At 44.7% G+C, this 26421-nt stretch overlaps 1 protein-coding gene across 2 annotated transcripts in view; it reads right to left on the bottom strand.

Moving 5' to 3' along the window:
• The window catches only part of DNAJB6 (DnaJ heat shock protein family (Hsp40) member B6), an 81585-nt gene that overhangs the window by 4347 nt on the left and 50817 nt on the right, over nucleotides 1-26421 (bottom strand). For both annotated transcript variants that reach the window (XM_014944954.1, XM_014944955.1), the window contains exon 9: nucleotides 5320-5526. In XM_014944954.1, coding sequence (XP_014800440.1) covers nucleotides 5320-5526 — 207 coding nt within the window. The remainder of the gene's footprint in view (nucleotides 1-5319; nucleotides 5527-26421) is intronic.

The following is a 26421-nucleotide window of genomic DNA, read 5'->3' as shown; positions in this document are numbered from 1 at the left end:
TACCATCTGACTGATTCGCAGTGAACCTGTGTCTTGGTGAGTCGCCAGCATCATGGAGTGGCCATAGAAACTGCCCATAGCTACTGCCTGGCTGAACCGGCTCCAGCCAAACAGCTCTGGCCTTGGAGAACAGCTTTTCAAATCTCCTCCCTTAAGAGCAATTGTTAGCCATCTAAACTCTAGAAGTGCATTGCAGGGGGCGGGGAGAACAGCTTGCTGAGAGCTTCCCCCAGCTTTGACATTTGGAAAACAGATTCACTCAGATGCAGTTAGGTATCACTCTAACTTGGTATGTTTTTACAGTTGTCAGCTGCCAGGAGCAGACACAGATGAAGCAGAGTCCATACCATTTGGAATTACACCTGGTTTACAACCTGGATAATTCTTGTCCAAAACAAACAGCATCTACTGGCCCACTCTGTCCATTTCATCCCCTTCTCCTCTACTTCCAGAAGAACTATAAAGAGCACAGAAGCTATTCCAGCTTTTATAAAGCTGGCTGAAACCAACTTCCAACAAAGTTCGGTAGCAAGGACTCGGCAAGGACCAAAACCAATTGGTAAGTGTCTCTGCTGTATTCCCGGATTGACTTTCCTTCTGGCTTTCTACTTTCCTGCCATCTGCACCTCCCAAAGTCACAGGTTTGTTCAGTCACTGACTATGAAACTCGTCAGAATCGTGAGTGGCAACTGCAAGGGAGGAGTGCACATTGAGTGATTGATCCAAAAGGACAAGTGTCCTCAGGAAAACACTCCTACCCAACCCATTCGTGGTATCCTACTTCTGCCTGCCCTGCCTGACACCTGCCTGCCCTACCAGGACGCAGAGAGCAGCCACGGGTCTGCTCCACCTTCCTCCTGCCAGCACAGGAGAGCGTAGGAGTCAGCAGAAGGAAACAAGCTGTTCAGTCACGACTGACGATTAACATGCATCATTGCTGCTTCTCGACCCACATCAGTCAGTGACAAAGGCCATGGCCTGATTTTTATAGGTTTCCTGCAAAGATGAAGACTTTGCAGGAGCCTCTGTCCACTTTCAGGCTCTGAAGCACTGAGGCTGGGGGTGGGAGGGATTCATGCTTTCTGCTCAAGTCCCAGAGAAAATTATTTTCAAAATCTACTAACTTTTTTGCTAAGATTGACGCCCATTCTTCTGCCCTCCTTAAAACCATGAAAGCAGCCACAGCTGTGACGTGCACATGGAGTTTAACAGGGCAGCAGGCTGCCTGCACCTTGGGTTCAGTAGTGTGCTTTCTAATTTTCTGCTCTTAGAAACATCTCTCTAGTCAAAGCAATAAATTGCTGTTTCAAAGGTAGCTAGCTTACTCCTGAGTGGCAGCCACCATCTGTTATTTTAGACTGACCACGCTTGCATATGCCATTATAAAAATTCGCCCCAGATCACAGCTTCAGTATAATTTCATACACGTGACTCAATTTGCAATTACAGCCTTACACTACACTTTCACATTCCCTCCTTTCAGCCCGAGCCACTGCCCAACACACACCACAATCTGACCTACTAATGCTCTCACCGCATCCCCAGCTCCTGCTGCTGCCGCGGAGCATAGCGGAGAGAGGGCCCGCCTTTGCACAAAGTCCTGAGGTGACAAAACATCCCACCCCGTCTCGGTATGCTGCTCCTCTGTTTAATTATCCTCACTGTTAAATCCAAGGGGCGAGTTCTCCAGTTTCACTGGCCAACCCAAGTGACGTAATTCCAACTTTGATGTTTTAGGGGACTGGAAAGCTGTAGCGACTTACTGGGGCCTTCCTTCATGCTTGCTCACCGTACTATTTTCATTACCAATTCTGCCTAGAATTGCTACAGGAACATACCAAGCCAGATAAAACCTGATTGCCTGCTATTAATTAAGGTAATACTATTACTGAATAGAGCCCAAGGTTTTACTCCCACGTGGCAAGCCAAAGCTTGCAAGGCCATGCAGCCTTGGAAGCCCTTCCATGTGCAACCCAGCCACCTTCTCCGAGAAGCCAAGGGGTAATGGGATGTGCTTATAGTAGCAGACAAAAAACACACGTGAAGGCAGCTCTGGCTAAGCCAGGGAGCAACCAGCCAGCCTCCAAATCCACCAGCCAACCTTCCCACCCTCTGCCTGCAGAAGAGTACGGCTGTTACAGCTGTTACCCCGTCCCACTCGCACGCAGTTACATCCAGGGGATGTGGAGCAAAGGCAGAGGGAACTCCCTCCCATCTCTGCATCTCCAGCATGCCTCCCCTATTAGATTTCCAGGGAAAACAGTGGCTTTGCTTTCCTTTCTCTTTCCATTACATGCTCAAATACAAGTATGTGAGAGAATTATAAAGGTAATTAGTTTGGATAACCAGGCACATCGATTTTACTAGTTAGTAATGTGTAATTCAGGAAACCGTATGTCGGTAAAGAGAATGGAGACTGTATTAAAGATGCAATAAAGTATAAATAGCTCAACTTTCCAGCAGAGGAATCCATGCCAGGAAAGGATCAAGATTAGTTAAGCTAGTTCCTCTAAAGTGGTCTCCTTTTCAGGGATGCCGGTGGGTGAAAATGGAGCAAAAATGAATTATTAATGTTGTAAGTTTGAGGTTAATGCAAGCTATTTCATTCAAAAGGAAGAGCAAACCTTGCAATATTATCTTGCAAATAATGATCTTTCATATCGTGTACTTTTCAGTATTTTAACAATTAAACATTTCAACCATTCTTGCTAGATAAAGATCAAAACTCTCAAATCCAGAGCAGCAGTTTTTCAGGGGTAGTTACCACTACCCCTACCATTAGTGGCTGTAACCCCTAGGTCTCTGCTGGCATTAATACCACCTTGGTGCAGCTTGGATATCACCAGTCAGCCATACATCATACAGTCGAGCAATGCATTACTTGTAATATCTGAGTTCTCAGTAAAAAATTACTTGGGTGGAGCTGTTTGAGATAGGCAGTGACTTCAGAGCACAGGTTTTATTCTAAAGGCTGTTACGAAACCAGGAACAGTATGAAACCCAGAGAAATTTCAACTAAAATGCAGAGTGCCAACGTTAGGTGAAGAATCAAATTTAACTCTTTATTATTAAAAACCCACTATCATGACTGGAAAACCTGACTAAGGAGAGGACTTGTCTCACCTTTGGATATCACTTGCTAACCTGAACAAGTTGGCCAGCCTTTCTCCTTGGGCACTGGAAAGAGGTGGCCGATTCCAGAGTGATCCCCACCACGTAGTCAAGACAAAACCCATTCCCTTTTCCTTCATTTAGATTCACTAGGGACATACACATTAAAACTCAAACATCCCCAACTCTTAGAGCTGGGAACAGAAACCCATTTCACTGCAGGTGAATCATTAACGACTCGGGAGATGCTTGAGGTGCTCTAACTGGGACAACATCTAAAGCTGCCGCGCAGTCTCGCTGCCAAGGGCCACACGTCAGCGGTGCCAAAACCATCCGATTCGAAGTGGAACGGTGCCTGGTTTGAGGCCACTGAACTTAACAATTTTCCACTGAAGCGAGTGGGCTTTGGACCAAGGCAGAAAAAGATGCTATTCTTTCCCAAGGCTGGCCCGTGTGAGCACGGCAGCTGTTGCAGTGATCAAGGAGAAGCCAAGCGGGAGCCAGTCAGTGGTCTATCTAATGACAGAGCTGCGCTGGTGAAGCCTGCTTGCTGGGCAAGGCACTGGGCAGAGGTGAACACCCATGAAGGAGAACGGCGTTATTGGCCAGGCCTCGTGCACAAACTTCCCAGGGAGGGATTGAGACACTCACGTCGGTTTTTATGACTGACTCGACCACTCCTTCAGCAGCCCTGTCCATCAGAGGAACAGTAGGCAAAATATTTAAAGCAACAGTAAAATCGAAGCCTTACTGCAATCAAGTTTTCACCCTGATTCTTTTATGGCAATTCACAATCTACTGGCAGAAAAGAGGATGTTGTGATTGCACAAATACTTCTGGAAATTCATTTTAATTGCAAACTTGTGCGCCTTGGAGCGTAAATAGATTCACAGCAAAAAGTCCTAAGCAATCTTAAAAATTGCTCCAAAAATTGCGAGGTGCGTGTCAAACTCGGATGCTCTTTGGAAACCATTACCAAGTATTGTTGTGATTGCAGAGTCTCCAAACGCAGAGCCAAGTTTTTGTTTTGCCAGCTACAGACATGGGAGACAAAACCTGTAACCCTTGCGTGGGAGATTTCAGGACATCAGCCCAGAGGTTACATTCAGGCTTCTGTAGAGAAATTTTAAACTTTTAAAAATAATAAAAAAAATCAGCTTAGCCATCCATCAGCCCAGAGGTTACATTCAGGCTTCCATAGAGAAATTTTAAACTTTTTAAAAAATTAAAAAAATTTAAAAATTCAACTTAGCCATCCCCAAAGAGACAAAACTTCCAGCAACTGATCAGGAAGACATTTATCTGACTGTGTCTATTTTTTCAAGCTGTCATCCCACACGGTATCTTTAGGCCTTCCGTACAGAAGACAGCATTAGATTTACAGGCTCATAAATGCAGCAGAAGTTGGTACAGCACTGGGAGTGGGTGTAGCACATGGTTTGGGGTACAGTGCATGTTTTTCATGTGCTGTGTTTAGCCTGAGGAGCCTCGCAGACTCACGCTTCCCAGCACTTCACCTAATTCAGCACTACTGAGAAGGGCCCTCAGTTTGGGCATCCAAGTAGAAAGACACCTTCACGTTTCAGGAAAACCTGTCCTGGCAGTCCTGGATGATCTTTGACCACAGGTTCAAATTAAATCAAGTAGTTATGAGGACTTTGTTGTCCAAGATAGCCTCTGGACTATATTGCTGAAACATTACAGACAGGAAATATATCAAAGGACTAATTACTTCCAAAAATAACCAGGGCAATCACCATGCTTCTGCGTTCACCTGAACGGTCTCAGCCCTCTCTATTAGGATTTAGGTGCCTAAAATTGCAGCTTCCAGAAATAATATCAAGTTGCTGAACTTCTCCTTCAGCAAGGAAGCGAAGCACAATTTAAATAAATGACTGTGCAAAATATTATAATTAGTTAATCCCTAAAAGGCCTTCACTTTTAAGAACAAAGAGCATGGGCACTTCAGCAGCATAACAATATTTGCCCTGGATCCTTGAATATCCTGGGGCATTTGTGAATCTAGACTAAATTGAAGAGCAGAGCTAATGCAGGATGAAGGCACACAAGCTACCCTTTATTATCTGCCGGGGACCTAACATTAAGTCAACACACAGCAACAAACTCTTGCTTGGCTTTTTGGTTTTGGCTTTGGACTAGCTGATGGATCCCTTTCTGTGCATTTCTCATCAACATGCTTGTGCACACCTGATAAATAAAAAGGGGTCTCCAAGCTGCTTGTAACCCGGCTTCTATCTTGTTCTTCCACCTCATCGCTATTATAATGAAAGGCATATTTGGGGGAACTGGCAGGCTTGTGAGGCTTCAGCAGGCGAGGGTTGGTTGGCTGGAAGGGCAGGGCATGTTGTCCTCTCCGTCTGCACTCCTCGGCAAAGGCTTCTTCATCTGTCTCACCTGTAAAAGCAAAGAGTACAAGAAAAGTGAGCTGCACCCAGAATACTTAAATTTAGCCTGAAAAACCCTCAAAACTGCGCTGGAAATTGGGCGTCACTAAACTATTGCCTTGGTGGTGGTTAGTTCACAGATACTCCTGTCTATCTGCAGATCGGGGAGTGTCCAGAGCAGAAAGCTCCATCGATGGCCTCTCACCAGTCTGGAACCACCCAAAAACATCAGCTGGATGTGACAACTCTGGGGCCACTGCTTCCCTTTTCGCAAAAGGGCAGGGTGAGCGAGCCAAGCACGTGGCCCTGGACAATACTTCTGCCCTGTGCAGAACATGTCATCTTGTCCCACCTCACCTGGACTGTCTGCCTGGGAAGGGTTGGCCCTGCTCAAGGAAAAGCTATAGGCAAAGGAGGGATAAACACCCAAGCTGGCTACAGGGATGGTTGAGGGAAACAAAGCCAATGTGGGTTCAGAGGGGCTGAATGTTGGACATCTGCAGCTGGGAGGATGGTAGAGAAGTGTGAAAGATCACATGAAGATGGGAAATGGAGCTGAGTATGTAAGAGGTAAGCACAGTCCAGGGAGCAAGGCAGGCACGCACAGCAAAGGCGAATGAACACAGTGGAAATAAAAATCCAATGTCTGCAAAAATTAATATGAAAGATGAGGTACTCCAGTCATACTCATGCTAATTCGAAGGTAACACTTTCCTTTGCTGCAGAAACTGTAACAGTACCAAAGCTGCAAAGTAGAGAAATCAGCTACTGTCACACACAAAATCACCAGTAAAACCATACATCAAAATGCAAACAGTAAGATAACAAATAAAAACAAGCCAACCAAAGACACTCAACAGGGAAAATAAGAAGAAAAAAAAAAAGTGAGAAGAAAGGTGTGTACCACATTTGTCTCTTAAAGGCTTTTTAAAGTTGCATTAATTCAATTACTTAAGTACTTTTAATAGAGCTGATGAAATACGGCGTCATTCTATTTGCATCAAAAGTGGTGTGTCACATTCTGGAAGTTTTTCCCGGGATGTGCCCAGCATCAGCTGCTTCAGGAGGGGTGTGTGCTCTCGGCTAATGCCTGTGCTCTTAGTTCATGGCTGGAAAACGCTTTGAAGATGGAAAAAGCACCACGCACGCGGTGAGGAACAAGAGCAGCAATGCCCGCTTCACTGTGTGCACCAAACCACCCACACTTCCAAACACAAGAGGTGGCGTTGTCTTTACCTTGTAATCCTACGTGGGGAGATGCTTCCGAGGGCATGAGGGAAAGGAGGCAAGGTATGTTTAAAAAGTCATTTCACAGTGCAATGCGGCACCCAAGGTCTCGTGGGAGAAGAAGACTCTGAGATGTGCCTCCCCTCTCCCCACCACGTGTCCAAGCCCCTGCTGCCCCTGGATACGATGCCGGGGACCTACTCTCCCAGGTTGTTGGATGCCCATTCCCCACACAAAACACTCACACTTCTTTACCCTGGAGTCTCCTGCCCTTCCGAAGGGCACAAGCAAACAAGACAAACGCACACGTGATGATAACACCAAGGACAGGTTGTTTTTTCTCCCTGAGCTCCCGCTAGGAGAGGCAGTGGGCAAGGAAAAGCCCAGGAAAAGCCAGATGCAGAATTAATGGCATTTCCCATAAGAGGCTACAGGATTTTACAAACTGTACCAACAACACTGAAGCGTGTGCCAGTCTCACAATACCAGGGCTGTGATGATCAACCCTATGACATGCCAGGAGTTTAAAAAAAAAAAACCACAGGAAACCCATGTACACAGCAGTTGCACATACAAAAAACAGTCAAGAGAGTTCACTTCCTAACAAATTACAGTGCACCAGAAATAGGCGACACCTCCCATGGAAATACAAATTGCATGGCTTTCTTTTTGATGTGCAAAGTCCTGCGTGTTTAAAATTCATCTTGGCAAGCAGATGCAGGACTGAGAAATGTGCTGAGGCCATTCTCAAAGCCCTGTGTGTGTGTGCGTGCATTGCAGAGACACCCCGATCAGACACACTAACACTCAACACATATTAAACCAGATGCCCTACACACGCCCCAATAAATCACTCCTAAGTACGCTAGAGATCAAGCTCACCACCTTTAGTCCAATTCCGCTGGTGCGAAAGGCTCAGCTGAACACAGGAAGAAATCAAAATAATCTTGCTCCTGCCGGGTGACGTACCCGCAGCATGGTTACAGGCTGGTCCCCTTGCCCCAGATGCCTCCTCCATCTGCTGCTTGCAGCGATGCTCCCCCAGAGCTCCCTTGCTCTGGGAGCTGAGCTCTGCCACCAGCCACACCATGCCAGGCACTGAATGAAGGCATAGAAAGATCTTCCAGCAAGCACTCGAAGCTTGAGGCCAACTTAAAATAAAGTGTAAAAATGCAGAAGACGTTCCATACTCCAAACTTTCCCATTTAATCAACTGCAATCTAGAGAAGAGGCAGGAGAACTTGTCCTGCTGTATCAAATCCCATGAGAGCTGCCCTCCAGAGGTTTTAGCCTTCAGCTTCTCAGGGTATGAGCACAGCTCTGACTCTGGAAAATGATGGTACCTGTGTGTTACACACCTCCTGTGAGTTTTGTGACAAGTCCTCACAGCTATGCCACTTTTTGTCTGTGAAAAGTCACAATATGCCTCTCCAAGGCTTTGCCTGGGGTGTCCTCTGACTGCAGCTCTTCTGCCAACAGCCCAGAGCAAGGACTGTCCCCTCAGACCCACACACCCTCCTCCAGAGGGGTTCATAGTTCAATTTCCCTGTGAAAGATGACACACCAACAGAAAAAAACCCAAACCCACAAACAGACAATTCTTGCAATGCATATTAATTTCTCTTTCCTTCAAAAATGCTATGAAACTAACCCCTAAAGCTGGACATTGCACTGCACCACCACGTTGCCTGAATGTGTTGCATCAGCCCAAGGAAGACAGGAGAGACCTGGCTGTGCTTGGTGCTGCCTGTACCCTGCCTGCTGCCCGCCCTGCCTGCACCAGCCTGAGATGCAGGACCAGGCTGCTCCTGCCTGGGGTTTATCTGTGCCACGCAGCTGAAGCACCTGGAAAGGGCATGTGGCTGAGGGTGGGAGTCAGTATGAAAGGCTTTGAGACCATCCCTGGAGAACAAGCGGTGACGGGGCTGTTCGCAAATTTGTTCAGACCCACTGTTTGCCCCAAAAGAGGTGGCAATCTCTGCTGAAACCTGGAGCACAACTCCTCGGTATCGGACCCAGGGAACCAGCATCCCTTTGGAAGTTTGTGTTAAACCCTTCCTCATACACTCCCTAACAGTCTGTCATCAAGGATTTGTAATGAGTGCTTTTGTTAAACTGAGCTGACCTGTATTATGATGGAAGAAAATTGCCTCTTAAGCTGCTGTCGATTTTATTCTGCTGTTTGGGGTACGCTGGGAAACACTGGCACACCAGGGGGGCTGTGTCTGCATGCCCCAAAACAGAGTACAGTGGCAACTGAAGACAGATACCTTGTTAACTTTGATTAGACTACAAGGTTACCCAGTTTTCTTCCAGAAAAATAATTTGTGCTTCCTATTTCTGGGTGCCCCATACCTGCCCCCGTCTGTCCTTCGCCCCACAGCAGAGCCCTGGGGGGATGCAGAGCTGCTCCCCACAGCTACACGGGCAGCACGTTTTGCACCCGAATCATAGAATGGTTTGGGTTGGAGGGGACCTTTAAAGGTCACCTCGTCCAACCCCCCTGCAATGAGCAGGGGCATCTTCAACTAGATCAGGTTGCTCAGAGTCCCATCCAGCCTGACCTTGACTGTTTCTAGGGATGGGGCATCTACCACCTCTCTGGGCAACCTGGGCCAGTGTTTCACTACCCTCAGTGTAGAGCATTTCTTCCTTATTATCTAGCCCGAATCTATCCTCTTTTAGTTTAAAACCAGTATCCCTTTAGTTTAAAACCATTATCGCAACAGGCCCTGCTAAAAAGTCTGTCTCCATCTTTCTTATAAGTGCCCTTTACATACTGAAAGGATTAAATCCATCTCGATCACCCAACAGAGTCAGTTTTCCATCTCCCTCAAAGTAAAGACAAGGTTTTAGTTCAACAAATAGACCCCCAAAAAAAAAATCTCCAAACTTTTTTCCCCTTTTACGAGTTGCAGGAGAGCAGGACAGCACCACGAATTAGTTAAATGCCATTAACATTATGTCAGCTGTGATTCAAACACTGAATCGACTACAGTGCTGGGCACGGTATGAGCCACCAGACCTTCCCTCTGATCGTTTATCTTTAGCACACCTTGCAAAGCAAAACTCAAGTGTAATTTGCACCAACCATTTTCTCTTGTTCTAAATATTTAAAGACATTTGAAACATTCACAGGCAGACTCTGAATAAAGCTGGCTGTACCAGTTCCAAAAATGAGACTTGAAAAAATTTACCCTGGGAAAGGTCAGCCACACAGGGCATCACCACCAAAAAGTGCTTAAACATTGCTGGAGCTTCGTCAGCAGTGATGTTTGCCCTGGAAAAGGCTTTTAGGGAGACAGCTGGTATGGAGGAGGGGTCTGTGGCCAAGCTCAGAGCTGGAACATCTACTTGAGAAGCAACTTTTAGGGTGCTCTGGCTTTAAACAGCCCTTGGTTTCCCCCATGGCTCCTTCTCGCCGTCTCCTGAGCCTCTGAGCCAGCAAACCCTTGTGAGAGCCCGGGCAGCCGCGCCGTGAACCCGAGCAGGGGACTGACCCCGGTTAAAAATAACACTCTTTTTGTGAGCTTATTTTAACCCAGCTCAGCGCCTGGATCCAGCTCATGGTGCAGCTGCCCCAGCTGGGCAGGGGAGGGGGCAATTATGGGGGGTGCTGGAGTCGGCACCCAGCTTACAGCGTTAAGCAAAAGGTCTTATTCTACTACTGCAAATAGTAATTAAAAACCTTGCAGTTATTTCACTTGCAAAACCAGTTTGGAGAAGTTACATTTCCACGGGTTAATTCTGGAAATGAGAGATTCAGCATTTCTACTAACATTTAAAAACAGTAATTAAAGTTTCATATTGGGGTGCAGCAGGTCCTCCCAAATGAAAAGCAGCTGCTGAGGAACAAGAAATCCAACAGAAGTTGTAGAATCCTAAAAAGTTGCATTAGGATCAAACCCTGCCTTTTGCTCCACACAAGAAGGGCTGAAAAATAATTTCTCATAGCAAAGTGCTGCTGTGTGAAAGGGGAAAATATGGATCCTTTAACGTGTAATTAACCAGTAGAGGGCAATATTGCCTGTTGTGAGGTGCAATGTTATCAGACGTGGCTGCAAACTCATTTATTTGGTAATACATGGATTTTATATGTCTAAGGCAAACCGTGAGGACAATTCTTGGGCTAGGCAGGTGCTCTGGAGGAGCTGGCAGCTTCACGAAGGGGGTTTATGTGTGCTCCTGGAAACTGGAGATAAGGCACAGGAATAAACACACTACAGCAGAGGGTACTCCAGGTGAGGTGGGGCGGGTAAGTCACGGAGCACTTCCCAACAGATCAGCCCCCCATGAGCTGGCATTATTATTTTGTGTTGGGTTTAAGGAGCATTCATATAGCCCCTGGAGTTGAACTGAAATGCTACCAGGAATCAGCAGTAATTAACGGCAAGATAGTAATTAACAGAAACGTGCTGAACAAACCGGGGTAAACATCCTGAGGATATCGACCCACTCATTTCCATTTACCATGTCACTTCTCGCGCAAGAGGAAGCCGAGCCTTCGTGGTTCCCGCACGGCAGCCCTACGGCTTGCGTGCTATTAACTAACACACCTAAACCAAAAAAAATTATAGAGAGATATATATAAAATCAGGATTTTCCCCTGTATGAAGAAATAAAAGTAGGCACACCAGTTTGCTCAGTCCAGAGGAAGACTTCCCTGAGGCTGCGAACAACACACAGCCCTTCCTGTACCCAGCATCAGGAGAAGATGTGACTGGTGAGAGATGCCTGGCTTCATCTAATGACACAAGAGGGCTCCGAGCTAAAGCTCCAACAAGCTGGTTGGGCAAGGATGGCTTGCCAGAAACTTAACTCCACTCAAATCTTCCTTGAATGATGGGCAGCAAAGTGTCCTTCTAATACTTTGAGACTTTAAAGTTAAGAGGTGGTGTATTTTCCAAAGCGCGGAGCAGCAGGCCACCATATTGCTGCTTCTAGAGAGGACTCAACTGGAACCCTGATCTCAGTTTGAGCTGATGCTGACTGACAACAAAACAAGAGCGCAAAATAAAACAGCTTTGCTTGACTTTTTCCCCCCCAGCTATTACAAGGATTTGGAATTTACCCTGCGCCTACGGAGGGCACTGGAGTTTCTGATGACTCAACTGCATCTGCTGCTGCCGGGGAGAGCCGAGCTGCGACTGAAGGAGCAACCCAAAGAGAAAGAAAACAAATAAAAATCTCCCTTTAAATGCACTTATCTGAAGTCGATAACACTATGATCTTTCTAATCTGTTGATGAGATTTTTGTACTGATAAACTTTTCCACCGTTACAGCAGTTCCGGTATATAATATTTACCTTAGCAGAAGATACCAACGTTCTTCTGAGACCCAAGCCCAACATTTGTTGGCAAATCTCGTACTTTAGAGGAGCCCGTTCAAGCCAAGAATTTATTTAATGGAAACGACCTGCCTACAGGCCTGGGTTGCCCTGGAGATTAACTGGTTCTTTTGTTTCTTCTCTTAAAAGCTCCATATCTAATATATCGATTATAGCACAGAGAAAATATCGGGAGAGCAAGTGACTCTACTAAAAGAGAGAAGTGGCTTAATTTGGGGGGAACAAAGTCAAAAGTTGTCTTCAGCAAGTTGCCAAATCACCACAGTTTCTTTTAATTTCTGTTGGGTGCAAGGGGTGCTCATACGGTACCAAACCCAGGGTATTTTACAAACCCCCATGTGCGCACACACACCCACACACACCCCCTCTGCTCCCGAAACTGTAGGCAACACGCTTAGCCAAGAAAATACTCTCTCACCATTACTGGAGGCTATGTTGAGCAAGTTCTCCCGATTAATCGTTCTTAAACTTGTTTCTAAATGCCAGGAAACACTAGCACTGCAACGCGTAACAGCAGGAGTTGTAAAACCCCCTTCCAGGCTGGGCTCTCTCAGGTTTGTCAGACTCGGCAGAAACTAAGATTTGCATCAAGCCCTCTTTGGAAAATGTCACTGTCACTGAGTCTGACAGGGACAGCCTTTAAAAAAATCTCTCTCTTGCTATTTGATGTGATGCTTATGAGAAAAAGCAGCCATTTTAAAATCTACTGATAAAAATATGCAAGCGGTCTCGAAAGTCGAAAGAGGCTGAAATGACTCAGAAACTTGCTGGGGAATGCCAGAGCAGCTGCCCCATCTGTACCACCGCTGCTTGGGGCAGAGCTTTGGCAAACCACAAAGAGAGGTTTTTTCAACACTGAATTTTATCGGCTAAAGCACAGGAAAAAGGGTGACGTTTTGAGTCATCTCGCACAAGTCAGCAGCATTCACCAATTATTGGCACTCATTTTCCTTCCGGAGCAATTGCAGGTTCCTACTGAGAGCACGAGGAGATGCAGGGTTTCCTCTGGTGCAGTGAACTCATGTCTGAGACATCCTTCCTGCAAATCCTGAGGTGTTTAGCCGAAGCGGTGCCTGGGATGCTCAGCTGGTTAGAAATTAAAGACCTCTGCGGAAGCCTGCTGCCATGTCCCTCCTCATCCTCTCCCCCTGCACGGCTCTGCCCTCCCCAAGGGCACCACGCTCAGATGTGTGTTATTGTCTCCCTGCTCCAACTTAAAACGTCACATTAAGTCTGTAACTGGGGGGATTTGGTCTGGGCTTTCCCAGGGCAGGACCAGCACTGCTATTGCCTCTGCCGTGGGAGCCAGGCTTTTCCTGTGAGTGGGGAAAACAAGCCTGCGAGTGGCAGAAGGCAGCAGGGGAGGCGGTGGTGAAGTCCTGGGAAGTGATGGAAAAAAGTAAGGGGGTGGGAAAAAAGGACAGAGAGTGATGGAGCGACGCCCACGGTGCTATTTCTGTCCCGGAGAGACATGGCTGCAGCACGTCCAGCATCCGGGAAAGGGCAGGGCTCAATACTTTTTGCTCAACACACATAGCAATCCTCTGCCCTCCTGGCTTTAAAAGCTGGCAATGGACTTGCTCCTTTTATTTTTGCCCTCGTATCCAGCTGCTCCGGTGCCAGCTCTCGTTGTTCCGACCCATCCCGTCCCCCCGCGGCGCAGGGCAGGGGCAGGGAAAGCCCCACGCTGGGTTGGCTCACCCTCCCCACCCCACGGCAGCTCCTTTAGAAAGCTCAGCCTTTTAACTTTCTGCTGGTTGGTTGGTTGTTTTTTTTTAGCCATCTGGATGTTACCTACCACCCCCGTACACGCCCGAGAACCCCATTGTACCCTGTGCTCATCCCGGCGTGTACCAACACGCGTCCTGCATCCCCAGCACTCCGAGCTGCTCAAGAGGGTGACATTTCACCACCAAGACACCCCACATCTGCAACACATTGGGAAAGTTATACAAGGGTACACCACGTGCTGACCCTGCAGCGGGTACAAACGGGTACTTGGGAAGAAGATATCATCATGCTCTTCCCCCGTGTGGCTAATGGCCATCGATGGCTACAGCCACTCCTGTTTGACCAGGGGAGCTGCTGAGAAAGTCCACATTTACCTCCTCACTGCCAAAACTTACTCATTGGAAGATCTTTTAAAGCCCAACAAAGGGTCCTGCACTAAATTTGAGGCCAGAGAGAAGCACAGGCTGAGCACATCCAGGCTTTCGCTGTTATTTCGCTTCTGTCAAAGCTCACCTGGGCATCCATATAGATCACGCCAACTGCTCTCATCTTAAAAGATTTGGGAAATGCAAATGGCAGGAGGTAGCACGAATCCCCACGTTTCCAGCAAGCAGAGAGATGACCCCATTTGCATGCTGCTGCTCAAAGTGAATTTTATTAATTTTAGAGGACTTTATCGCACAGGGGTTTTTTATTCATTCCTGCATGAATTTTGAAAGGAAGCGAAGAACGAGGGATGAGCTTCGCAGCTTGACATACATAAATACAAATTAGCAAGATTTCAAGCTCAGAGTCTGAACAAACAGACCCGCTTTTTAAACAGCAACGGAGATTACTTAAAAGATGATGCTTCCTACAACTTTTCAGGGTCACGTCAGATCTCTGCCATGGTCTCCTCCAAGTCCCACTGTACGCCACTACCTTGCAGTGCTGCTGCCAGACCCCCCCTTAAAAAGTTGCACCAAGGGCTCCTACTCTTGGGGGTTCTCTCCCCCAACACACTCCCTACGCAACATGAAGGTGAGATGGGGGATTACAGATGACTGTAACTGTCTCCCTCTCTCACACGACCCCTCTTCCTCCAGCATTGCTACCCCCAACAGAAAAATACTTGATTGGGTTCAACATTCAGAGGTTTTTTTCATCTTGCCTATATTTCAACCTCAGGTCAAAATCCCTGCAGGTTTCCTCTTTACCATGAGGAAGCCTCACAGCTCACATTTCACTTTGAAATTGGATTTTGAAGCAAAAACCAAAATCCTATTGAGGGAAAAAAAAAAAGAACCGGTCCTTCCATTGCAACTTAATACTCACTACTAGAGGAAAACAAATAAACAAAAAAAATCCACGTTGTAACAGGCAGCCTGCCCAGGTCCTCCGTCATCTACCCAGCCACGAGGTGCCTTCCACTGGTGCCTCCTCTCTCCTTGGGCCCAGCAGAGCCCCATGGACCTTCCCACCTCTCCTGCTCCACCACCTCCTGGCGCCAGACAAAACAGCCCCTTTGATGCCCCGAAAGACACAACTGCTTCTGGCCTTCAGCCCTCCTACCAGTAACCACCACGTCATCCATCAAAATTAGCCTCTAATTAGAAAATTATTATTACAGGAAAAGTGCTCTCCTACTTTCACAACAAACAGATCTTTGTAACTCCTAAGAGCCAAGAAGTTACAGTATCAAGACATCATCTTACATTTCCACGAAAAGGAGCATCTCCAGAGCAGTTCTGAGCAATCCCTAATTTGCAAATTACACCATTTTGTTACACATTTTTTCAAATGATTCTCAGCTTTAAACCAGTCTTCAAAACCTTAATGTGCAGCAAATCCAGATTACAGTGAGAGGGAAAAAAAAAAATTATATGTAAAGAAAAAAAGCCATGCTGTTAAATTTAAAAAGAAAAGAATCTCATGAGTGACTTCAGAAAAATGTGATGAATGACTTCCCCAGCTGTTTTGTCAACACTTCCATAGTAATTTGGCAAAAGCACAAAATCACCAAGTTTATATTTTCATCAAATGGCTATTAGTGCTGGTGAAATCTCACAGACACGAGACAGTAAGAGCAAGCTCCATGTTCTATAACGCAATGCCCGTGCTCACTTTGTATCTCCCTTTTATCCTGGGTCTTAAATAAGACTCTAGGGGTTTCACATATGAATTACAAAAAAGAAAAGGGATATTTGCCCTCTCCAATTATACCCCACAACACATCACTCATTCCTCATCCGTTCCTACGTCACTAGCACTAGGGCAAGCAAATCCCAGCTCCCAGAGCCGGCACACATCCCTGATTTACTGACCTCCACCTACAAAGACTAGGTCTTTTAACTGACCCTGAAAACGACAGGTGCAAATGACAGAGTCAAAGGAGGTCTCTTCTGACAGCTCAATAGGTCTTTATGAACCTTCATCCCAAAACCCAATCCTATTTTTGACACCTTCCTGACAACAACAGCACTGAGCTGTCAGTGGGCATTCTGTTCAGAAATACTGACATGAGAATGAGGAGTCAGAATTTGAAAAAAATAGCATTGCAAGTTGATGTTCAGTACTAATTTCGACTAAATGCTGTATTTAATTAGGAACCTGTTATCTCCCATGCCGTACCACTGTTTCTTTCTTCGGCATCTCAAATCCATCAGGGAACTCTCAGTTTCCAAACAACCTTTTTTCCCCACTCACAGTCAAGCTTTTCAGCCTATGCCTTAAAACCTGCCACAGTTTAGGAATACAAGTAATTTTTCAAATCCAAGACCTATCAATAACTAAATGTTCATACACACAAACATATACACACAGACACATATACACAAAAAGAAACTGCTCTTTGTATGCTGCTCAAACTGAAGTTCTGATCAAAATAACCAATAAATGGAGAGCACAGAAATTAAAATTTTCTCAATTAAAAAACACCAGAGGAGAAACGTGACTACAATACAACAACAACAATACTTACAATTCTCTTTTGAGCCCAGCAACAGTATCATCAGTCAGTTTACACGCTCCATCTGCAGGGATCCAGTGGGAACAGGGAACATTTTACCAAGAGAACTTGGTGAGTTTTGGAAACTCAAGGAGAGTTTGAACAGCAACATTAGTACCTGCTTGATGTACCCAGTGTGGCCATACATCTCCTGGGGAGGCCACCCCAGAGATGCCCATGCCCAGAGCAATGCCTGTTCCCACCTTAAGTTGCTGCAGAGGCACCATCCCACCTTCTCCTCTTTAAACACATCTCTGAGATCCACGGGATGAAGCCCTAAGGACAATAACAACCGTTTCCAACCACAATCTCTGGGGCCAAAGTGAAAAAGGAGGGAGCCGGGATTTAAAAGCTACCACGAAGGCAGAGAAATTGGACCATATCACAAAGAGCACCCAAATGCCCACTGGCTCTCGGTGGAGAGGTGGATGTGCCCATGGAAGGGATGCACCCACCAAAACTGCACAACAGGGCAACTCCTCAACACCTGAAGTTGCCATAACGAGCTTCTGCTCAAAATCACCCGGCGTTCGGACATAACTCCATCTCCTGTAATTCTGTAATGGCAATGAAGGCTTTTCCAAATATTTAAGTGACTATTTGTCAGTGAACTCATTATCCCACGGCATAAATATTTGAAAATCTTTAAAAACACTTCATCAAAACAGCAGAGCTTGGAACTGTTCAACTACAAATTGGTACCACGAGCAGTCCAAAGCGCAGGATCCAGCAAAACTAATCCACCTCCAGCTAATCCAACACCAGCAAACTCAACATCTCCTCAGAAACACCTGCCAAGAGTTTTACTAAGTTTGAAGATGTGAAACTTCCTTTAGGCTCCATTCCTGCAGTCAGCACTGTGATACCAAAAGGAAACCTAGAAGAGATGTGTGACAGACAGGACTGACACCCACCTGCATTTGTTGTCATGCAAGTCAGCAACTCTCATAAAAAAATCCCAGACTTTGCACTTTTGAGAATATTTTCCCACTTTCCAATTAAAATTTTGACCTTGCCTGAACTCCTGTTATTGGACACTGGCATCTCCACAGAAACAATCTCCTTTTCCAGTAACTTTTAAAAACACTAAATAAAAGAATTAACAACTGTTTTTCTAAAGAAAAAGTTGCTTACTCCAGACTGCGTAGTGGACTAGAGACAAGATTACAGCAGAGGATGCAGTCGTTGCACCTTCCAGGGGGTGGAATCTGTCAGCAGAACCCCTCAAAGAACAGAACCTCTATCGAGAAGACAAACCACTAAATAAAACCACACTGGTGTAACTCTCACATACTGGACAATGGTGACATTCAGATAATACCTCGGCACGTCCATCTCTACCACAATTTCAACTGAAAATTTGGCAGCCCTATATTTTAAGGGAAGATCAGCCAGAACTGTCACAAAAATAAAAAACTGCCTAGGCTTTGACCTCTGTTAGCAGTATGTCACGTAATCTACATTAAAGCTGCACTGCGAGTTGCTCGCTTGGCTCTGGGCCACTTACAGGTCCATACTCAACACCGGAGACACCGGTAATTTGGGGAATTTTACCACCACACCCAGAAAACACGGCAATTAGCTGAATCTGGAGTTTGACGTGAACGAAGGCTTTTTGTTTCAGGAGAAGCTGAGGAGGCGTAAGGCAAAAATTCCTCAAACTCAAACGGCTCTCGTAAAAAAAGGCTTTCCACTGCTGGAAACTATTCTGTCTAGGGCAAGGAGCACCTCCCCTGCAAGAGAGCAGCACACAGCACGGGCACGCACTCCGCTTGGTGATTTATTCTACGAAGAGGGTTACCAGGGATGTAGTCATCTCCTTCTATAAACATTTCGGGAGCGAAGCGCACACATGATCTCAGAGCAAGGGCTAGAGGAGAGGGAAGAGTGGAAACTACTAAGAGTAAGCAATTAATCTGTTGTTCTTGATTCTGTTCATCAAGAAGAGCAGGGGGGCTTAAACACCTGTGTCTTCTCAGAAAAATGTTATATTTCCCTGAGTTCAGCTTCTTGTTTTCGGGAGCGATCACAACAAGCATCTTCTCAATTATTCATTGCATTAGAAAGCACTTAAAATTCACCTGCTCTTCTATGACGCTTGTCATAGACAGACTGATATTAAGACAGACTTATATTTGTTAAAAGAAATTATAAATGGCTACAAAACTGCTCCAGGTAGGATTCAGGACAAATTACTCAACTTTCTTTTAACCTTTCAAACAATTCTTTCAGGCTGGTACTTCCGAGATGGATCAAAAGTAAGTCAACACCAACATTTCAGAAATACTTTGGCAATTATTTCGACAGCCCTCCTTGCAATAGATACTGCAAGTTATATACCGTCCAGTTGTAGCTGGCATTGATATAACACCTCAAACATATGAATAGTAAAGTACACCACATTTTATTTTTACTTAACAGCGGTAAAAATGATCATCTAGTCATTTTCTAGCTGATTCTCTAGAGAATTGCTGTGTTTTGCCTAAAAACACCTGGTGATGCCTCTTCCAGCGATGTAACAGGGAACCTGAGTTGTAAAAGAGAAGCGAATTGCATTTCCTAACTCTGAAACAGATTCCACACCGGATGCAAATCAAAAAGTTTGAAGCTCTTTGGAAAAAAACGGATTGAAAAGATACAATTCTTTTGCTTTGCCAAGTTCCAGCTCCGATGCATTTAAAAATAACACGTTTTGAAGTAGTTTTCTGCTAATGAACAGTCAACACGTACGAGTTGTACACTGGCTACGTACTTTGCCAACTACAGAAAGATTTCTGTGCGAGACTTCTTTTAAGGCAGAAAAGGGCAGAGCAAGGAGGACACCAGCATTTGTTTGCTTTTCCATTAACGAGGTTCCTTGTCAGCAGAGCTGTGTCTGCGCTGCTGGAGCTGAGCTGCTTTCGCTCTGCTCTAAGGCCAAAGCCTCACAAGATTTTGTTATTTGTACAAAAAGGAGACTGCATAAAAGCTATTTTAAGGGCTGAATATTTAGATTTCCAAACATGCTTAATTTGACCACAGAAGAACTAAGACTTAGTTCTGGAGTTCCAGCCCTCTCCAAGAAGGGAGCCTTCCCCAGAAAATTAGGAAGGACCTTAGAGACGCCAGGACTTGGCCATACAAGAGTTTACGTTTTGGTTTTGTTCCAAGCCAGATTTGATGGTTGTATGACCCAAATGCTGCAGGGTTATAATTCCAGGAATTTGCCTTTCCTCAGGCTTCTCCTAGAAACAAACTTGATTAACAAACACAGCTCTGGGTATACACAAAACCCAAGTAAGCATCTACAGGCAGTTTTTTCACGTGCATAAACCCTGTGGGAGATGCTTCTCTGGCTGTTCCCTGCAGAATTATTTTTCTGACACACTGCAGTCTTAGGCATTTAGCACACTACCAAAGACGATCCAATTAACAAAAATAAGCCAGCTTTTTTCAGCGTAGTCACTCAAAAAAAATCAAAACAAGCATATTGCTATCCACATAAGATTTAACACGGGCTAAAAATAAAAACTTTATATCGTTAAAATGCTGCCCACATTTAAGAAAGTGAATAGTTCATTCTGCCAAATGAATCTTTGTCATAATGTTACATTCATTAACAAGAGACCTCCTAATCTTCATCTTGGGAGCTGAAATTAGGTGCTTTCAAGCTCTGCAGTCTGTTGTTGGTGAGAAGACAGGACAAGGGATCACTGAAATGCAAACTCCCAATTCCCTGGGACAGTCATCATGGCCCTCGCCCTGTAACCTCCTCGTCACTAAACAATTAGTCCACTACAATAAAGCCACTACTTACCTTAATAGATCCAGAATGTCTTCTCCCACATGAAGTCCACTCTTGGCACCTACACATCCCAAACTGGATGCTTAAGGGCAATAGTCATCAGGCAACACTAACTGTGCCCTAGATGCTCGTGTTGTCTCCTCTCTTCCCAGCTACCTGCTTCCCCAGCTCCTCCCAATAGGCAAGGCATCCCCCACACGCAGCCCCAACCATCCCTTCAATTCCTGCATCACAAAAGCATCCCCCAGTCCCAAAATCACAAGAATAATACGTCACATGCATTAACGTTAACACATCAGGAGAGGGAGGGAAGATGCTAAGACACAGACGATGAAGAAAGGCCCGAAGGAACACTGTGCCCCATGTGGCATCTCAATCTGTGCCCCAGACTCCTGGGTTTCTGCTACTTCTCTCCAGAGCCCAAACACTCGCTTCACACTAAAACATGTTTTTCAGAAAGCTTGTCTTTTACGACACTGAAAGCTGGAGAAACTACTTCTCTTGGCAGGTTCTCCCATGTGTTAAAAATGTATGTTTATCTTCCCATTTGAATTTGTCTAGCCTTATACAAATGTTTATACCCTTCTTCCAAACAAGGCGACCTTTAAAAAGCACAGTTTTATCTCAGTGGTGTACACATTTTTTTAGAATCAAACTGGAATTTGGCACACCATCCTGGGGCTGCAGCAGCACCTCCCCTGCCCGGGCTGCTGGGGAATCCAGCCCCCGCAGCAGCACAGGGCATGGGCCGGCAGAGAAGGGGCAAATGCCCATTGCTTCTGCACTCACTGCAGAGCTCGTCATCAGGTTTTCCTGATGAGGAAGGCAAAGGAAAATAATCCTTGAAATTTATGCCAACAGCACAAAACAGGCTGTGTTGCTTTCCTGCTTCTCCCCTACTGGTTTCATGCCCTGCAAGTTACATTGGGAAGCAGCGTTGTGCCTATCAGGGATGTTAAGATTTGCCTTTCTTCTTGGGACTAAAATATCCAAGCCCAGAAGAGATGGAAGTAGCACTAGAGGTATTGGACAGAAGAAGCACTTTGGTGGTTGTCTTAACTCAGAGGGTGAATCTCCCCAAGAGAAAAATCTTCCACCTCTTGGCACTCATTCAGGAGCTCAAAGACCAAGGGCAGGAGGTTCATGAACATTACCCATGTTTGCAGACAATACCAGATGTGTCCACAACAGCTTAAAGAGAACTTCTAGCTCTCTACCGCTCTCCTGAACATCCAGCTCAGAGTTTGTACGGATGAGGTGAGTAACGCCCTCTCGTTATCAAAGTGCTGTACACTTGGTGATAACGACCTGACCATATTTCCCATAAACACCCAGCAGTAAGAAATGTATACGTCAAGATTAGCAGACTAACTCTGGGAAGTGTCAAAGTGACTGCTCAGCAGGGCACGTCCAAATAAACCAAAGTACTAAAGTGTCTTCTGATGAGTATTGCTATGAAAAGCCTGGCCAAAGTCCTCTGAAGACAAAAGGCTTAGTCCTCTGACCCTGGCTGAGAGAGACTGCACTAAAGGCTGAGCCTTGGCTCCATTTTCCTCCAAAAATACTTCCATAGAGAAGTCCAAAGCAATTTTATAACATCCATAGCCTAGTTCCCTTCAGAGGAAGGATGACAGAGACTGATACCACAGAACATGCCCTTTCAGAGAAGCGAGAGGCATCTTACTCTGATGCTGAGTAAGACAAATAGTGCAACAGGATGAACAAATTCAGACTTAGTTTGTCCTGGGTGGTTTTGTGCCGCTTGTAGCAAAAGGCGGCCTCCAACCACATGCCTCGGAAAAAGCTTTGCCAGATGTGGCTATGGTGACAGTTATGCAAATGTGCAATAAATAAACGAGTTAATCTTACTCTATATATCAGTTACAAAGATTAACACAGACACAACATCTATTTCTGGAGAGAAACCGAAAAGCTCCCAACAGCTGGGATCCCGAAAGGCTGGGATGTGCCCAGCTTCTCTACCAGGTGTGCCAACGCCTCTGCAACCTCACAATTATTGGTTTTTTTCCAGGTAAACACCCTCCCTGGACCACGTTTCAATTGAGCTTGTGACTGCATCCGAGACAGAAAAATCCTATTCCAGAGCTGCTGCTTTGCATTTTTAGCTGGTTTGATAACAGCTCCCAGCAACTCCCTTACAGACATCGCCAAAATAATTCTCTCTTCTGTCCATCAGCAATGTGTGTTCCACAGTTTGAATTCTATGACCAGTCAGCCAGGCTGGATCCCTCATTCAAATAAACTGACAAATAAGAAAGAATGCGGGAGATTTCACATTTAAGTCAATAAAAGGAGAAACTGAAGCTTTCTCAACGTACCACATTGTTTGTTACACCATGTAAAAGCCTGGCATCCTTACTGTAGCCTTTACAAACTAGGCATTAATATTTAATCACTCTCAGAATTAACATTCAGTTGTATGAAAGGATTCAGCTTTATTTTGCCCACTGGTGAACCAGCAGCTACGGGGGTGGGTTTGTTTTTTTTTTCTTTTCTATTTTTAGGAAGTTCATTCGAAGTTTGCTGCATTGAAAGGAATAGCTGAAAGAGCTCTCATTTGTGATTCAGTATGAAGGATAAGTTATAGGGCAAAGCAAAGTTTGAAGAGTTATTACCATAAGCTTCTAAAAATCTATTTTCTTGATTGTCAATTTTAAGTCATGCTGAAAAATGATCATTTTTAGTGATTTTAAAATGAACCCACTATGCTGCAAAAACCAGCATTATTGAAAAAGTCACAGAACTAAAGAGACAATTCCACTTAATAGCATCCTTTTCATAATACTTTTTTAGTTATGTTCCAAATTAAATATACTTTAATCCCCACCATTACATTTCGAAGCTGACATCTTCTCAGGCAGGAAATGTTTAGCTTCCTTTATTTGGAAGCAAATTAGCACTTAGGCCATCAGTGCAATTTACCTTGCCCCAAGACTTCACAGCTTTCAGATTTGGGCACCATCACATCCAAACTCCTGCATATGTTTTAGACGTGGTAAGCACGAGAGGGGATACAGTACTCACATGGGTTTTCAATTACCTTCCTACCAGCTGTTTTAAGTAAGATAACACCTAACCCAGTGCTAAGTCTGCCAGAACATAGTTTTCAGAGAAGTTTCAATGAGTTCAAATCAACCGTCAGCTTGTGTAGGTTCATTGTTACAGCTCAGATGGTCACAGCATCTTAATGTTTGATTTTATTTTTCTAATCTGACAGCAGCATCTCAAAAATGAGGCTTACTGTCCTGAGAATCCATGGCCTATGGTACAAACCAACCATCCACTGCTTTAACTTTTCAGTAGCATCACTTCACTCAACAACCAACCCTAGTCAAAGTATTTTTTTCCAAAACCAAAGCAGACCAAGCAGCAAGCCCACCATAACTATGAATTCAAAAGGTACAGTTTCTAACACTAACAAAGTAAATTTGCTCCATTCCAACACTACTGCAACATAAGGACCATTTCAGCATTTCGAGTGGAAGATAAATGGCTTTATACTTAAGACAACCACTGAAGACAAGCGACAACAACAAGAAAACCCAAACTGTCTACGTTGAGCACTACATAAACCAAGTCTGTAGTCATGATTCAGTCCCAAAGTAAATAAAACCAGAGGGAGCAGACAGTGCAAACAAACTTTTTTTTTTTGGTTAAAAAAAGTAAAGTTTCAAAGTCTGGGTTAACGCTGAACGGCAGATTACTGATGTCTATTGCAACTACCTCATGAAAACACCATGACTTAAAAATGAGCCTGAATACTGAGACATGCAAAAATCAACACCAAAGAGACAGGTTTTCCAAAAGCACCTTAGAAATCTTTCATAAAAAAGTTAACAAGAATTCTAAGTTAAAGTATTGCATTAGCACTAAGTGCTTTTGAAAAGTTCTCTGACCACAAAGCATCACACAGCTGGAGCGTTCATTTCGCAATGCGACCATCCTGGAGGTAAACACTACGGCGAGGTATGAAACACTACGGCGAGGTATGAAACAAGGTCACTTCTCAAACAGAACAGAAGCAAATTCAGGAACAGAACTCACATTTCCAAAAATAAAAAAATCACCAGACCATCCCAGAGATGCTCTGAAACACAAAAGCACAGCTAAATACAGAAGACAAACTGACAGCTAACGCTGATACACGGAAGGAGGCAAGCAAATGGGACAGCCAGACACAGACACGGAGATAGAAAACCCTCGGGCTTGTTTAGAGATGATGGTGGGGTGGGTTTTTTTTAAGACTTTTCCAATCTTGTTTTCAGCATTCTAAGACTCAGTCCATCAATTAATCACAAGCTGACAGAGCATACATCTTACAAAATGCTGTGTACACTTGCTCTGCAGAGCAGCTTTGTCACTTACACCACAAAACAACGCCTGTGATTCCCAGGAGGAGATACTGTAAGCACCGAGAAAAACAGCTTCAATTTTGTAAGTGTGAAGCATTCTAAGGCAAAATCCCAAACTTCTTCAGAAAAGCCAAGTGACAGGGGTAGGTGCCATGCAATCTAAGGAGAAACTTGTGTTACAGTGTATTGCATTGAAGTTACCGCCATGCACAAGAGACCAAATAGAGCTTGCACCCAGAAGAAAGCGTGGCAAAGTCATTGCATTCTACCAATGAACTTTGAGGCAGAGCATGGAAGAGTAAGTGAATGAGCAGGTTCAAAAACTCCATCTTAAGTTATTCCAAACCACTGGAGGAGGCTAAATTTAAACTGGATGGTGTCCCTGAGCATTCAAAATTAATCCCTCCTGTATGAAGAAATAGTACTTTTAATCAAACAGCACCTGTTTCTGAAAGCTACCTCATCCCACTTCACACTTCATGCCTAGCATTTGCTAGAATTAAGACTATTTTCTGTTATTAAGGGGTTTTTTTGACATTTTGGCCAAAATTGAAGTTTAAGGAAATATGCTGCCCTTGATGATCCATTGCTTCTAGTGAGTGGGTTTTGTACATACATGCAAATTACATATTAGTAAGGAATGATGTAAAAGTTTTCAGAGCAACCTCATAAGCGTGTTTTTCAATAGAAAAGAAACTCATTTCAGCAGCATAATTAAGGAAGTCTAAATATCTAATACATAGTAGGAAGAAATTAAATTGGATCCACAATAAACATAGAATGAGGATTTATTTTGTGTAAAAATAAGAAACAGTGTTATTTTTAAAAAAAAATACATTCTACATGTTGAAACAGGTGGAGACTGTCAGGCTTAGGCCAAGTGTAAGGAGGTGACAAATTTTTACATCTGGAACTGGAACTGCCAGTCCAATTGTATACTTGGCCCAAGCCCATGTATCCACCCAGTTCAACCACCATCCTATTCAAATGCTGGTGGATGGGGATCTGCTGACTACTGCAGAAATCCCTACCCATGAATTCTGCCTTCTGCTGACTCCTTTCTTCTTGTCTTTGTGCTTTGCCAGTTTCTCTTTCTACCAAGAAAACACAGCGCTGCCAGTTAATGCCGCATTTTCTCCAGCTCTGATGACAAACAGATTCAGGGGTCTGAAGGTAGATGAGAGACTACCCAAAACACCAAATCTTCAGCAAATTTACAGTGTTAAAAGATTTCATCACAGAACCCTGGAGTGAACAGTTTGTCTGTAACACTGTGAGAAGGACCACACTTTTCTGAGGAAGATCTAAGGCGAGCATGTGGCTGCAGATGTGCCGCTAACAGCTGTACGGTCCTAACTGTGTTCTTAACTCCAGCTGTGTAATTTAAACGTTAAAGAAGATTACTTGGGATTAAAATAGAAGGTGAAGTTTGAGAGCTTAATGTAAAACCTATGGG

This window comes from Calidris pugnax, unplaced genomic scaffold (genome assembly GCF_001431845.1).
Source record: "Calidris pugnax isolate Ruff unplaced genomic scaffold, ASM143184v1 scaffold54, whole genome shotgun sequence".
NCBI classification, from domain to species: Eukaryota; Metazoa; Chordata; class Aves; order Charadriiformes; family Scolopacidae; genus Calidris; species Calidris pugnax.
The sequence above is the reverse complement of the archived record's forward strand: the minus strand, read 5'-3'. Positions and strand labels throughout refer to the sequence as shown.